General features: G+C 45.3%; 1 protein-coding gene across 1 annotated transcript in view; it reads left to right on the top strand.

Moving 5' to 3' along the window:
• The window catches only part of PPEF1 (protein phosphatase with EF-hand domain 1), a 133,229-nt gene that overhangs the window by 88,240 nt on the left and 28,993 nt on the right, over positions 1–15,996 (top strand). The window contains exon 13 of the mRNA XM_087871395.1: positions 2,139–2,281. Within this exon, the coding sequence (XP_087727521.1) occupies positions 2,139–2,281 (143 nt within the window). The remainder of the gene's footprint in view (positions 1–2,138; positions 2,282–15,996) is intronic.

Here is a 15,996-nt window from a genome sequence, read left to right as displayed (position 1 = left end):
TTAGATGGAAAGACTAGCTGAAAAGAGAAAAATATTCTATGGGCAAATAGTTATGTCAGTTTTCTGCTTCTGTAGAAAAATACTATAACTCTATTTGTCATTCTTTGTTCTATCCTCTTCCATGCATTGGAAAACATCATGGCTGCCAGAAGTTTGAATAACTTAATTTTCTGGTATGTTCTTAGGGTTACCAGGTGTCCACTATTTGAGCGGACAGTCCACTTTTTTCACATTGTGTTCACTATTTTTTTTCCACAAAATAGTGGACTTTTTTTTATTCAAAAGCTTTATGATGAAATGGTACGTAATCTAAAGCTGTACAGTCTAAGAGAATAAGGATAGGAGAATCGTGTTTTGTCTTTTTTTTCATAAGTTAGAATGAGACAAAGATCGAATGCTCATTGCAATAATCACATTTTACACAACAGCGCAAAAAATGCATTAAAGCAGTTATCTTTTGATATCGAAAATGTAATGCTGAAGGTTTTTGCCGAATTTTCGAATTCTGCGAAGAAACGAGAAGAGTTGAAATCATTTTTTGAGCTTTGCAAGTCAGAATTCCATGAAGTTTTGTGCCATGTTCCAACACATTGGTTAAGTTTGTTTAAAGTGGTCGAAAGACTTCTTTTAAACTGGATACCTCTAAAATCGTATTTTATTTCTCTTGGATCTGATGAATGCCATAAGGTTATCTGGAACCTTATTTCGGATCAGGAAAATGAACTTGCAAAGGACGATGAACCAACAATTTCAGAATTGTATTTATATTTCACGCACTTCTTCATGTCAATAATGCAAGACACCCTACTGAAGCTGGAAAGCAAGAAAATTCTTGCATGTGATCTTCACATTATCATGTGTAAGCTGCGTGATTCTTTGCAAAAAAAATACGATGAGCAGTTTTTTGGAATGAAAGTTTTATTTGCCTTACGTAAAAAACATTTGCCTGAGAATGCTGTGCAAAAGTTCAAGAAAGAAGCCATCAACGTGTATCAAAGAGCCATTGCATACCTAGAAAAGTGGTATAATTTCACTGATTCAGTATATGAGACGCTAAATTGTTTCAATCTAATTGATCGCAATAATCCTCCAACTTTAGAAGAAATGACGAACATCTGGTTATTATCACCATGACGAGAAGAACTTCCACCCAACACTCTTTTCGATGAAATTTCTGCCTTAGAAGAAGTTTATGTTCATCTGCAGGGCGATTCATCCCTTGATAAGTGGACATACTTTTTCAAGAAAGAGCCAGCTCCGAGTTTACTGAAACTGTTCCAGTATTGTGCATCAATTCCGGTATCAAATGCAAATGTTGAACGAATTTTCAGCGCCATGGGAAATTTGTGGACTGATGAACGTAACCGACTGTTTGTATCAGTTCGAAGTGAACTTTGTATATTTTTTAATATTTCTCAACGTTGTACTGAAATTAAAGAATTATTCCTTAAACACAAAGAATTGATCAAAGCTGCACAGTCAAATAAAAAATACATACGACAGCAAAGTAAAATGTAATTTAATATTTACATATTATTATAATATATTTGATGTTTTGAATTTTAAGTAAAGTTTTGAAGTGATTATTTTAATACGTGTTAAAATGTTTGTAAGAAAATATATAATTTAATTGTAAATTTTTTTTTAATTTTTTTACTACTTAACCCCCCCCCCCCCGCTTGTCCGCTATTTTTTGGAAGCAGACCTGGCAACCCTATATGTTCTTGGTTTTTTTGTCCTTCCTTCAAAACATACAAACTCCCTTCCATATCTGAGAATATAGGATGGTTTGTTGAGGGAGAAGCTTTATATACAAGGAAATGGATATTTATACCATAATTATTCCATTCTTGATCTTTAGGAGTGAGCTATCATAGCTCTTCAAGTGTGCATCAAATCACATTAAAAGGTGTGCTCAGAACTTGACCACCCCCCCACTTTTTAGATACACAGAGCCACAGCTATCTAAGCTTCTTTTTCATTGTTTTTCCAACAATGAAAAAAGCTACTTATATACTGTTCACAGTATATAGAATTATAACATAATGCTTGGTTAATTCTACCATTTGTTCACCTGTGACTAGTCTGGTTCTAAGCATACTGTATTTTAAGTGATAGCTGTTTTCTTTTTTAAATAGGTCATCACTATTTTTTCTGCCTCAAACTACTATGAAGAAGGAAGCAATCGTGGTGCCTATATCAAACTAAATCCAGATTTGATTCCTCATTTTGTTCAGTATCAAGTCAGCAAATCTACATGTAAGCAGACACTTCATCAGAGGTAAAACTAAAAAAGCATGCCTATTGTTTAAAAACATGCATATTGGGATGCTAAACTAACCATTGTTATATATTATAGTGTAACTACTGGTGGGTCAGTCTTTGCTAAAAACATTATTTAGGATTAGAAATGATCAGCTGATGTTTTATGACTGCAGTCAAATTTATGCCTTTCCTTTTGGAAGATGATTTCTTTTAGACAGTACAATAGTTCTTGAGTTACAATGGCAATTTGGACTGGAATTCCTGTTGCTAAGCAATATGGCCATAAATTATGAAATTATGTGACTGAATCTCTTAGTAACAGTAATCCTGGCAGTTCCCACCAGTAATTAGATGAAAACCCATCCCAATCCAAGCCATTCCCAGCTTGGTCCTTCCTAACACCTGAGCCTTGGTAAGATAAAGGATTGCAACTAGTTTACCTCCAGCATCCTCCTGTTGAGGATGTTGCCTCAAGTCTCAAATTTGTGGCCTGCCAGCTGCCAGCAGAGCTGGTGGCAGATTCAGACGATGAGGAGGTTGGGGAGGAACTTGGGCCAGTTCTGGAGTCTGGGGAAGGCTCTGATGGATGCTGTGCTTCGGATGAAGAGATAGACCCAGGGCCATCCGACATTTCCCAGCTACCGGAGAGGCAGCTGCCATTGGAGGCTGATATGAGTGAGGAGGAAGAACAGCTGGAGCCTCTTCCAGATGCACATATGCACAGAGCAGTTAGGAGAGGAGAACAATGGAGGACAAGGAGTCGACTTGGGAAGTAAAGCACACATGGATGCTGAATGACTCCCCCCTGGCTGGGGAATAAATAGAAGGAAAGAGGAGTGGTTGTCATAGGAGACAACGGTTTGTATTTCTGAAGATTTTGCTCATTGTGTTTTGTGCCACAAAGATTGCTTACCAGAACTTAAGTTGCAGCCTTTCAGCTGGGAGCTCACGGCCTTGCAATTATCGCAAGGAACTGATAAGGTTTGTTACTGCAGTTAACTCTTTGAAGGATTATGAGCCGAGGTAGCGCAATGGTTAGAGTGCAGTACTGCAGCTACTTCAGCTGACTGCTAGTTCAGCAGATCAGCGGATCAAATCTCACTGGCTCAAGGTTGACTCAGCCTTCCATCCTTCCGAGGTGGGTAAAATGAGGACCCAGATTGTTGGGGGCAATATGCTATTTAGTATACTGTCTTTAGTGTAAGCCGCCCAGAGTCCTCGGAGAGTGAGCGGCATAGAAATATGACTAATAATAATAATAATAATAATAATAATAATAATAATAATAATAATAATAATAATAATAATATTCCCTGGACTTTTCAGTGGGCGAATGCAATTAATTCACAAGAGGTAAATAAAGAGGGGGTTTTCGTGATAAGGAGTCTGTTTCTTGCTTCTGCTAAGGCTGGGTCAGAACTGTTTGTCTCCTACCCCAACAACCCTCTACTAAAATGGAGCAGTTTCTTGCAGAGAACGCTCAGCTCACCCAACAGGTGGCCTTGCTGGCAGCACAGGTTGTGCAACTTCAAGCTCACGCTGCTTTGCCCAGTGGCGGTGCCTGATAAATTCGATGGCAACCAAGCTATGTTTCCAGCATTTTTGGGACAATGCCAGCTCTTTATCAGCCTGAGAGCTGAAGACTTTCCCACTGACTGGGATAAAATGGGGTTTATGATTAGCCTTCTCTCTGGTGCTGCGGCCCACTGGGCAATGCCCCTGCTGTTCCAGGCTAGCCCTTTGCTGGATGATTTCCAGGGCTTTTGTGACTACCTCAGGCTCATGTATGAGGACTCCATTAAGACTCAAACCGCTACCTGACACCTGAAAAACCTAAAGCAGGGCCGGTGCCCTCTATAGGAGTATATAAGTGAGTTTAGGCTGCTTAGCCAAGATTCAGCCTGGATTGAGGCTGCCCTCATGGACACTTTCCAAGATGGGTTGTCGGAGGAGTTGCAGGACGAGTTGGTCCATGCCGATGTTCCTCAGAACCTCAACACGCTGGTCCATCTTTGTCTCTGGATTGACGCTTGGTTGCAGTGACGGGGGAGTCACTGTACCTCCCAGGAGACCCAGGTGGTCCCGGTCATGTGCAAGACCCCAGCTCTGTGGGAGGAGCCCATGGAATTAGGTGCAGCCAGGCTCCACCTGTCGATGACTGAGAAGAACAGACAGCGCTCGGGGGGGGTGTTTCTATTATGGGGAACCTGGGCACATGGCCGCCTCTTGCCCTAAGAAGCGATGAGGGGCGTTGGCTACTGGGCCTGCCCCACAGCCACAGAACATCTTGCCAGGAAATGCCCTGAACCCAACCTAGTGGAGGTACTAGGTTGGGCACCCACCAACACAGAACCACGCCCATTGGACATTGCCCCCGGAGCCCCCTGGCACGAGTGTTCTTGTCCAGTAGTCCACAGGGGATTCCAGTACATGCCCTGGTCAACTCAGGGCCACCACAAACTTTATGGATGCGGCATTTGTGGCTAAATGTGCTGTTCCTCACTGCCCAGTGGACCCACCTCTGCTCGTGGAGACCATTGATGGCTGGGTGCTTCTGTCTGGGCCAATTAAGGCCATGTAACCCTTGCGCCTGGTCATCAGCTCTCATGGGGAAGCCATTCAGTTTTCTATCACCTCTGCCCTGTATTTCCCCATAGTCATGGTCTTGGCTTGGCTCCGGACGCACAATCCGCAAATATACTGGTCCCAGAACCTAATCATCTTCCCGAGTTTGCAATGCATGGACCACATCTATCAAGTCTGTGCAGGCCAGTTGCTGAGTCTGCCCGGGGTTGCTCTGCCTTTCGACCTGGTGGATTTAGCAGACGTCTTCAGCAAAAGAGATGGACTACTTGCTCCCGCATCGACCATATGATTGCCCCATCAATTTGTTTCTGCATGCTCCGCTCCCAGTGGGGCATTTGTACTCTATGTCTGACCCTGAGTTGGCCGCGTTGCAGGACTTCTTGGACAAAAATCTGGCTCGGGGTAGCAGAGATATTTGTATTAGGAATTGTGCCAGAAATATACAATAGAGAATTGAGATACTTGATTGTGAATGTTTTAACAGCAGCTAGAATTGTGTTTGCGAAAAACTGGAAAAATAAGAAAATACCAACGCAAGATAAAGTTATTAAGAAAATTATGGAATGTGCTGAAATGAGTAAATTGACATTTGAAATTAGAGAACAAGAAAATAAAACAATACTATAAGATATGGGATTTATTTTACCAATGGCTAGATAAGAAAGCATGGAAATGAAGTATGAAACATGAAATGAATGTTATAAATATAATACTTGAAAATAATTTTTATGAAGCGGTAAAGCCATTGTTAAACAAATAATAAATGTTTATTTATTGTTTATTTGTTTGAAAATTTGAGAAACTAAATAACTAGTACATTTTGAATATGGAGATGAAGCACAAAAGATTTGTAACTGACCGACACACTGTTTGAAATTGTAATGGAAGATGAATTTATGTTTTATGTTTTGTTTAAAAATTCAAAAAAAATTCAAAAAAAAAAAAACTGGCTCAGGGTTTTATCCAGCCCTCGTCATCGCCAGTGTCCACACTGGTGTTGTTTGTGAAGAAGAAGACCAGAGACTTGAGGCTCTATTGTGACTATCGCAAATTGAACGCCATCACCGTGCACAATTGATATCCTCTGCCCCTCATTTTAGAACTGTTGGAATGGCTCCAAGAGGCCACTGTCTTCACAAAACTGGACCTGCGGGGAGGCTATAATCTAGTTCGGATCTGGCTCAGGGATGAATGGAAGACTGCATTTGGCACCAGGTATGGACACTTGGAGTATACCGTCATGCCGTTTGGGCTGGCCTTGAAGCAAGCATTCATGCAAGAACCCATCTTGAAACATCCCAATTCCCACCGTATGTTTGTAGTGGAAGTGGATGCATCTGAAGTTGCTGTCAGAGTGGTGCTACTCCAGGCTCACACGCCCAGTGATATCCTCTTCCCTTGTGCATACTACTTGCGGAAACTAAACTCCGAATGCAACTACACCATCTGGGAGAAGGCGCTACTGGCAATTAAGGTGGCGTTTGAGGTCTGGAGACATCATTTGGAGGGGGCTCGACTTAAAGTCCGGATGGACCACAAAAACGTTGAGTTCCTGCAGACCACCTGGAAATTGAACCAATGCCAGATTCGGTGGTCCCTCTTCTTTGCCAGGTTCTTTGCCAATTTCCGCGTCACCTACATCTGAGCAGTTGCAACCAAAGAGCAGACACGGTCTCATGGAAATCGGAGTACTCTTGCACCAAAGACCAGCTCCTGCCCAAGACAGTTCTGCCTATAGAGTCCTTCTCTGCGGTTCGGAAGCCAGTGGACTTTCAGATACAGAAAAAACAGCGGCATGACGCTTGGGTGGAGCAACAGCGGGAAAAGGTGGGGCCCGCCTCTCCATGGACGTTCACTGAGGAACGCTTGAGGTATCGAGACAGGATAATGTGCTGGTGGGGCCGCTCCGGGGACTTATCCTCTTGCAATGCCATGACAATCCTGCAGTGGAGCACTTTGGCCTCTTCAAGACCTTGAAGAACCTTGAACCTGGTTCCCATACCTCTGGTGGCCTCGATTATGACATGATGTACAAGCCTATATCATGTCCTGTGTATGGTGCTGGCAGGCCAAGTTGGCAATTGGAGTCCCCCAGGGCTGCTCCAGCCATTGCCGACACCTGACAGACCCTGGGGTGCCATTTCCATGGACCTCTTGATGGATTTGCCTCCGTCTTCCAGATTTACGACCGTGTTCATGGTTGTAGACATGCTGATGAAGATGGCACATTTTGTCGGGCCCTCAAAACCTTCTTATTTCATCAAGTCGGGCTGGCCTAATCTCTCCAATTGTGTATTTTAATTTGGATTTTTAATGGGGGATTTTAACTGTCGGGCCAAAATGTTTAATTTATTTTTAAATTGTTTTTAAATTTTGTATTTGATGTTTTTTACTTCTGGCTGTTTACTGCCCTGAGTCCTTCGGGAGAAAGGCGGTATATAAATTTAAATATTAAATTAAATTTAAATTAATTCCTTGTCGTGGTTTACCGATGGCCCACACCACCACCTGCATCTTCATCCAACATGTCTTCCAGCTGCATGGCCTACCTGATAGGGCTGTGTTGGACAGAGAGGCTCAATATACAGCCCAGTTCTGGAAAGGGCTGGTGACAGCCTTGGATGTGAAAATCTGCTTGTCATCAGCGCATCATCCAGAAACCAACAGAGAAAGTGATTGGGATCCTGGAGCTGGAACAACCTGCGCTGTTTCATGAACCATAAGCAGGACAGTTGGGCGGATTATCTGGCAGTTGCGGCGTTCATGTTCAACAACTTGCAGCACACCTCCACGCAGATGACACCTTTCTTGGCCAATGTGGGGTATCATCCTCAGTTGTTTTCCCTCACACAACTCAACTCACTGTTTCTGGTGGCTAATGACTATCTGGCTGAGTTACAGGCTGTCCATCAATTGGTGCAATGGTATCTGGATAAAGCCAAAGTTGATTATAAAAAAGTCATGGACTGGTCTCAGCAAGAGATGCCGGCCTTGGCTGTGGAGGATTGGGTATGGCTGTCCACCAGGCACCTTCCGTCAGACCGGCCAGTCAAAAAGTTAGACCACCGGTACCTTGGCCCTTTCCCCATTGAAGCAGTCATCAATCCAGTCGCCTATCCCTACATTGCCATGCACGTAGCGAGTCCATCCAGTCTTTCATCGATCCCTCCTTGTTCCAGAATGGCCAGCCTGTCTGCTCCGCCAATCAGACCGGACCCAATTGACGGAGATGGGCCACCCGAGTACAAGGTCACCAGCATTCAGGACTCCCAGTGGATGAAAGGATGGTTCCAGTCCCTGATCGAGTGGAAGGGTTATGGGCCGGAGGATTTCACATGGGAGGATGCACCTGCTTTGGTGCATGCACCTGCTTTGGTGCAGGCTTTCCATGACCAATTCCCGTCATGGCCACACCCAGATCATCAGACCAAGGGGAAGGGCCTTGCGGTGAGGGATAGTGTTGTGGCCCACCAGCTGGCAGCAGACTCGGACAATGAAAAGCTTGGGGAGGAACTTGGGCCAGTTCTGAAGGCTGGGGAAGGCTCTGATGGATGCTGTGCTTCGGATGAAGAGATAGACCCAGGGCCATCCGACATTTCCCAGCTACCGGAGAGGCAGCTGCCATTGGAGGCTGATATGAGTGAGGAGGAAGAACAGCTGGAGCCTCTTCCAGATGCACATATGCACAGAGCAGTTAGGAGAGGAGAACAATGGAGGACAAGGAGTCGACTTGGGAAGTAAAGCACACATGGATGCTGAATGACTCCCCCCTGGCTGGGGAATAAATAGAAGGAAAGAGGAGTGGTTGTCATAGGAGACAACGGTTTGTATTTCTGAAGATTTTGCTCATTGTGTTTTGTGCCACAAAGATTGCTTACCAGAACTTAAGTTGCAGCCTTTCAGCTGGGAGCTCACGGCCTTGCAATTATCGCAAGGAACTGATAAGGTTTGTTACTGCAGTTAACTCTTTGAAGGATTATGAGCCGAGGTAGCGCAATGGTTAGAGTGCAGTACTGCAGCTACTTCAGCTGACTGCTAGTTCAGCAGATCAGCGGATCAAATCTCACTGGCTCAAGGTTGACTCAGCCTTCCATCCTTCCGAGGTGGGTAAAATGAGGACCCAGATTGTTGGGGGCAATATGCTATTTAGTATACTGTCTTTAGTGTAAGCCGCCCAGAGTCCTCGGAGAGTGAGCGGCATAGAAATATGACTAATAATAATAATAATAATAATAATAATAATAATAATAATAATAATAATAATAATATTCCCTGGACTTTTCAGTGGGCGAATGCAATTAATTCACAAGAGGTAAATAAAGAGGGGGTTTTCGTGATAAGGAGTCTGTTTCTTGCTTCTGCTAAGGCTGGGTCAGAACTGTTTGTCTCCTACCCCAACAACCCTCTACTAAAATGGAGCAGTTTCTTGCAGAGAACGCTCAGCTCACCCAACAGGTGGCCTTGCTGGCAGCACAGGTTGTGCAACTTCAAGCTCACGCTGCTTTGCCCAGTGGCGGTGCCTGATAAATTCGATGGCAACCAAGCTATGTTTCCAGCATTTTTGGGACAATGCCAGCTCTTTATCAGCCTGAGAGCTGAAGACTTTCCCACTGACTGGGATAAAATGGGGTTTATGATTAGCCTTCTCTCTGGTGCTGCGGCCCACTGGGCAATGCCCCTGCTGTTCCAGGCTAGCCCTTTGCTGGATGATTTCCAGGGCTTTTGTGACTACCTCAGGCTCATGTATGAGGACTCCATTAAGACTCAAACCGCTACCTGACACCTGAAAAACCTAAAGCAGGGCCGGTGCCCTCTATAGGAGTATATAAGTGAGTTTAGGCTGCTTAGCCAAGATTCAGCCTGGATTGAGGCTGCCCTCATGGACACTTTCCAAGATGGGTTGTCGGAGGAGTTGCAGGACGAGTTGGTCCATGCCGATGTTCCTCAGAACCTCAACACGCTGGTCCATCTTTGTCTCTGGATTGACGCTTGGTTGCAGTGACGGGGGAGTCACTGTACCTCCCAGGAGACCCAGGTGGTCCCGGTCATGTGCAAGACCCCAGCTCTGTGGGAGGAGCCCATGGAATTAGGTGCAGCCAGGCTCCACCTGTCGATGACTGAGAAGAACAGACAGCGCTCGGGGGGGGTGTTTCTATTATGGGGAACCTGGGCACATGGCCGCCTCTTGCCCTAAGAAGCGATGAGGGGCGTTGGCTACTGGGCCTGCCCCACAGCCACAGAACATCTTGCCAGGAAATGCCCTGAACCCAACCTAGTGGAGGTACTAGGTTGGGCACCCACCAACACAGAACCACGCCCATTGGACATTGCCCCCGGAGCCCCCTGGCACGAGTGTTCTTGTCCAGTAGTCCACAGGGGATTCCAGTACATGCCCTGGTCAACTCAGGGCCACCACAAACTTTATGGATGCGGCATTTGTGGCTAAATGTGCTGTTCCTCACTGCCCAGTGGACCCACCTCTGCTCGTGGAGACCATTGATGGCTGGGTGCTTCTGTCTGGGCCAATTAAGGCCATGTAACCCTTGCGCCTGGTCATCAGCTCTCATGGGGAAGCCATTCAGTTTTCTATCACCTCTGCCCTGTATTTCCCCATAGTCATGGTCTTGGCTTGGCTCCGGACGCACAATCCGCAAATATACTGGTCCCAGAACCTAATCATCTTCCCGAGTTTGCAATGCATGGACCACATCTATCAAGTCTGTGCAGGCCAGTTGCTGAGTCTGCCCGGGGTTGCTCTGCCTTTCGACCTGGTGGATTTAGCAGACGTCTTCAGCAAAAGAGATGGACTACTTGCTCCCGCATCGACCATATGATTGCCCCATCAATTTGTTTCTGCATGCTCCGCTCCCAGTGGGGCATTTGTACTCTATGTCTGACCCTGAGTTGGCCGCGTTGCAGGACTTCTTGGACAAAAATCTGGCTCGGGGTAGCAGAGATATTTGTATTAGGAATTGTGCCAGAAATATACAATAGAGAATTGAGATACTTGATTGTGAATGTTTTAACAGCAGCTAGAATTGTGTTTGCGAAAAACTGGAAAAATAAGAAAATACCAACGCAAGATAAAGTTATTAAGAAAATTATGGAATGTGCTGAAATGAGTAAATTGACATTTGAAATTAGAGAACAAGAAAATAAAACAATACTATAAGATATGGGATTTATTTTACCAATGGCTAGATAAGAAAGCATGGAAATGAAGTATGAAACATGAAATGAATGTTATAAATATAATACTTGAAAATAATTTTTATGAAGCGGTAAAGCCATTGTTAAACAAATAATAAATGTTTATTTATTGTTTATTTGTTTGAAAATTTGAGAAACTAAATAACTAGTACATTTTGAATATGGAGATGAAGCACAAAAGATTTGTAACTGACCGACACACTGTTTGAAATTGTAATGGAAGATGAATTTATGTTTTATGTTTTGTTTAAAAATTCAAAAAAAATTCAAAAAAAAAAAAACTGGCTCAGGGTTTTATCCAGCCCTCGTCATCGCCAGTGTCCACACTGGTGTTGTTTGTGAAGAAGAAGACCAGAGACTTGAGGCTCTATTGTGACTATCGCAAATTGAACGCCATCACCGTGCACAATTGATATCCTCTGCCCCTCATTTTAGAACTGTTGGAATGGCTCCAAGAGGCCACTGTCTTCACAAAACTGGACCTGCGGGGAGGCTATAATCTAGTTCGGATCTGGCTCAGGGATGAATGGAAGACTGCATTTGGCACCAGGTATGGACACTTGGAGTATACCGTCATGCCGTTTGGGCTGGCCTTGAAGCAAGCATTCATGCAAGAACCCATCTTGAAACATCCCAATTCCCACCGTATGTTTGTAGTGGAAGTGGATGCATCTGAAGTTGCTGTCAGAGTGGTGCTACTCCAGGCTCACACGCCCAGTGATATCCTCTTCCCTTGTGCATACTACTTGCGGAAACTAAACTCCGAATGCAACTACACCATCTGGGAGAAGGCGCTACTGGCAATTAAGGTGGCGTTTGAGGTCTGGAGACATCATTTGGAGGGGGCTCGACTTAAAGTCCGGATGGACCACAAAAACGTTGAGTTCCTGCAGACCACCTGGAAATTGAACCAATGCCAGATTCGGTGGTCCCTCTTCTTTGCCAGGTTCTTTGCCAATTTCCGCGTCACCTACATCTGAGCAGTTGCAACCAAAGAGCAGACACGGTCTCATGGAAATCGGAGTACTCTTGCACCAAAGACCAGCTCCTGCCCAAGACAGTTCTGCCTATAGAGTCCTTCTCTGCGGTTCGGAAGCCAGTGGACTTTCAGATACAGAAAAAACAGCGGCATGACGCTTGGGTGGAGCAACAGCGGGAAAAGGTGGGGCCCGCCTCTCCATGGACGTTCACTGAGGAACGCTTGAGGTATCGAGACAGGATAATGTGCTGGTGGGGCCGCTCCGGGGACTTATCCTCTTGCAATGCCATGACAATCCTGCAGTGGAGCACTTTGGCCTCTTCAAGACCTTGAAGAACCTTGAACCTGGTTCCCATACCTCTGGTGGCCTCGATTATGACATGATGTACAAGCCTATATCATGTCCTGTGTATGGTGCTGGCAGGCCAAGTTGGCAATTGGAGTCCCCCAGGGCTGCTCCAGCCATTGCCGACACCTGACAGACCCTGGGGTGCCATTTCCATGGACCTCTTGATGGATTTGCCTCCGTCTTCCAGATTTACGACCGTGTTCATGGTTGTAGACATGCTGATGAAGATGGCACATTTTGTCGGGCCCTCAAAACCTTCTTATTTCATCAAGTCGGGCTGGCCTAATCTCTCCAATTGTGTATTTTAATTTGGATTTTTAATGGGGGATTTTAACTGTCGGGCCAAAATGTTTAATTTATTTTTAAATTGTTTTTAAATTTTGTATTTGATGTTTTTTACTTCTGGCTGTTTACTGCCCTGAGTCCTTCGGGAGAAAGGCGGTATATAAATTTAAATATTAAATTAAATTTAAATTAATTCCTTGTCGTGGTTTACCGATGGCCCACACCACCACCTGCATCTTCATCCAACATGTCTTCCAGCTGCATGGCCTACCTGATAGGGCTGTGTTGGACAGAGAGGCTCAATATACAGCCCAGTTCTGGAAAGGGCTGGTGACAGCCTTGGATGTGAAAATCTGCTTGTCATCAGCGCATCATCCAGAAACCAACAGAGAAAGTGATTGGGATCCTGGAGCTGGAACAACCTGCGCTGTTTCATGAACCATAAGCAGGACAGTTGGGCGGATTATCTGGCAGTTGCGGCGTTCATGTTCAACAACTTGCAGCACACCTCCACGCAGATGACACCTTTCTTGGCCAATGTGGGGTATCATCCTCAGTTGTTTTCCCTCACACAACTCAACTCACTGTTTCTGGTGGCTAATGACTATCTGGCTGAGTTACAGGCTGTCCATCAATTGGTGCAATGGTATCTGGATAAAGCCAAAGTTGATTATAAAAAAGTCATGGACTGGTCTCAGCAAGAGATGCCGGCCTTGGCTGTGGAGGATTGGGTATGGCTGTCCACCAGGCACCTTCCGTCAGACCGGCCAGTCAAAAAGTTAGACCACCGGTACCTTGGCCCTTTCCCCATTGAAGCAGTCATCAATCCAGTCGCCTATCCCTACATTGCCATGCACGTAGCGAGTCCATCCAGTCTTTCATCGATCCCTCCTTGTTCCAGAATGGCCAGCCTGTCTGCTCCGCCAATCAGACCGGACCCAATTGACGGAGATGGGCCACCCGAGTACAAGGTCACCAGCATTCAGGACTCCCAGTGGATGAAAGGATGGTTCCAGTCCCTGATCGAGTGGAAGGGTTATGGGCCGGAGGATTTCACATGGGAGGATGCACCTGCTTTGGTGCATGCACCTGCTTTGGTGCAGGCTTTCCATGACCAATTCCCGTCATGGCCACACCCAGATCATCAGACCAAGGGGAAGGGCCTTGCGGTGAGGGATAGTGTTGTGGCCCACCAGCTGGCAGCAGACTCGGACAATGAAAAGCTTGGGGAGGAACTTGGGCCAGTTCTGAAGGCTGGGGAAGGCTCTGGTGGATGCTGTGCATGGGACGCAGAGATAGACCCAGGACCATCTGACATTTCCCAGCCACTGGAGAGGCAGTTACCTTTGGAAGCTGATATAAGTGAGGAGGAGGAACAGCTGGGGCCTATTCCAGATGCACAGAGCAGTTAAGAGAGGAGAACAATGGAGGACAAGGAATAAACTTGGGAAGCAAAGCACACCTGGACACTGAATGGCTTCTCCCTGGCTGGGGAATAAATAGAAGGAAAGGGGAGTGGTTGTCATAGGAGACAACAGTTTGTATTTCTGAAGATTTTGTTCATTGTGTTTTGTGCCACAAAGATTGCTTGCCAGAACTTAAGTTGCAGCCTTTCAGTTGAGAGGTCACGGCCTTGCAATTATCGCAAGGAACTGATAAGGTTTGTTACTGCAGTTAACTCCTTGAAGAACTATTGCCTGGACTTTTCGGTGGGTGAATGCAATTAATTCACAAGAAGTAAATAAAGAGGGGGGTTTCGTGACAAGGAGTCTGTTTCTTGCTTCTGCTAAGGCTGGGTCAGAACACACACTGCAGCCAGCCACACCAGGACCTTACCATAAAGCCTCAACCTCTCCTGCCACCTGTGCCCTGCAACCTCTGCTGTGCCCAGCTGACCTTTGCTGTCTTCCTCTCACTGTTGATGAGCCCAGCATGCCCAACCTAGCCATATGTGAAGTAGCTGCTGGCTGTACCAGACATTCGTCTAAAGTCACTAACAACATGCATGCCATTGTTGCAGTGCTTTGAAAAGCCTTTAGAAGCCTTCTGAAATCTCAGAAGAACTCTGTATCCGCCGTTCTCCAAATTGCACATTGTTCTTGCAATGTTTTGGAAGGCCTTAGAAGGTTCTGGTCTCATCTTCAGCCTCAAGGCCATTGATGTTAAGAAATGCTACTGTGCAGGGTGTCCAAAAGGACAGAGATTGGGGGAGATATGTGGGTGGGGGGAGTTCAGGTGGCCCTGCAGTTGTAAGTGCATGAATTTTAGCCTCAAGACCATGGTGGAAGGGGTGAAATCCAGCAGGTTCTGACAGGTTCCGAAGAACCAGTAGCGGAAATTTTGAGCAGTTCAGAGAACTGGTAGCAGAAATTTTGAGTAGTTCGGAGAACCAGCAAATACCACCTCTGGCTAGCCCCAAAGTGGGGTGGGAATGGAGATTTTGGAGTATCCTTCCCCCAGGAGTGGGGAGGGAATGGGGATTTTGCAGTATCCTTCTCCTGGAGTGGGGTGGGAATGGAGATTTTGCAGTATTCTCCCCCTGCCACACCCACCAAGCCACACCAAGCCCACCAAGCCACGCCCACAGAACCGGTAGTAAAAAAAATTGGATTTCACCACTGCATGGTGGTACAGTTATTTTGGGGATTGGGGTCAGTACAATTTGGTCAGTGCCAGTGTAAGTATGAATGGTTGTTGAATAAATGATCGTTAAGCAAAGATTACCTGTAGTTGAATAAATGGTGGTATAGTGCACATTGAAGTAGGAGAGACAGCAAAATAAACATTACCTAAAAAATAGGAGTGCTGAATGGAATATAGAATTTGAGGCTGTGCTATTTATTTGTAGCATTCTGCTTCTCCAGATATGTTCTACTGTCACTTGTAACTCAACAGGTTTGATACCATGAAATAACAGTACTTTCAAAATAACATTACATTGAACAGAACTGCAGAAGAAACGATGGAATAATACTCCTGTGTTTCTCACTGGGAGGGAAGCAGTTAATAGATAACAGAACAGAATAACAGAGTTGGAATGGACTTTGTAGGTCATCTAGTCCAACCCCTGCCCAACCAGGAGACCCTACACCATTTCTGACAAATGGCAATCTAGTCTCTTCTTGAAAGGTTCCAGTGGTGAAGCTCCCACAACTTCTGAAGGCAAGCTATTCCATTGGTTGATTGTTCTCACTGTCAGAAAATTTCTTTTCTATATTGAATCTGTCCTTCATAAGTTTCCATCCATTATTCCTTGTCTGGCCTTCAGGTGTTTTGGAAAATAGGTTGACCCCTCCTCTCTGTGACAGCCCTTCAAATATTG

Source organism: Pantherophis guttatus, chromosome 5, assembly GCF_059756535.1.
Source record: "Pantherophis guttatus breed Tessera chromosome 5, ASM5975653v1, whole genome shotgun sequence".
In the NCBI taxonomy this organism is placed as follows: Eukaryota; Metazoa; Chordata; class Lepidosauria; order Squamata; family Colubridae; genus Pantherophis; species Pantherophis guttatus.
Note: the sequence above shows the minus strand (reverse complement) of the source record. Positions and strands in the feature narration are given on the sequence as shown.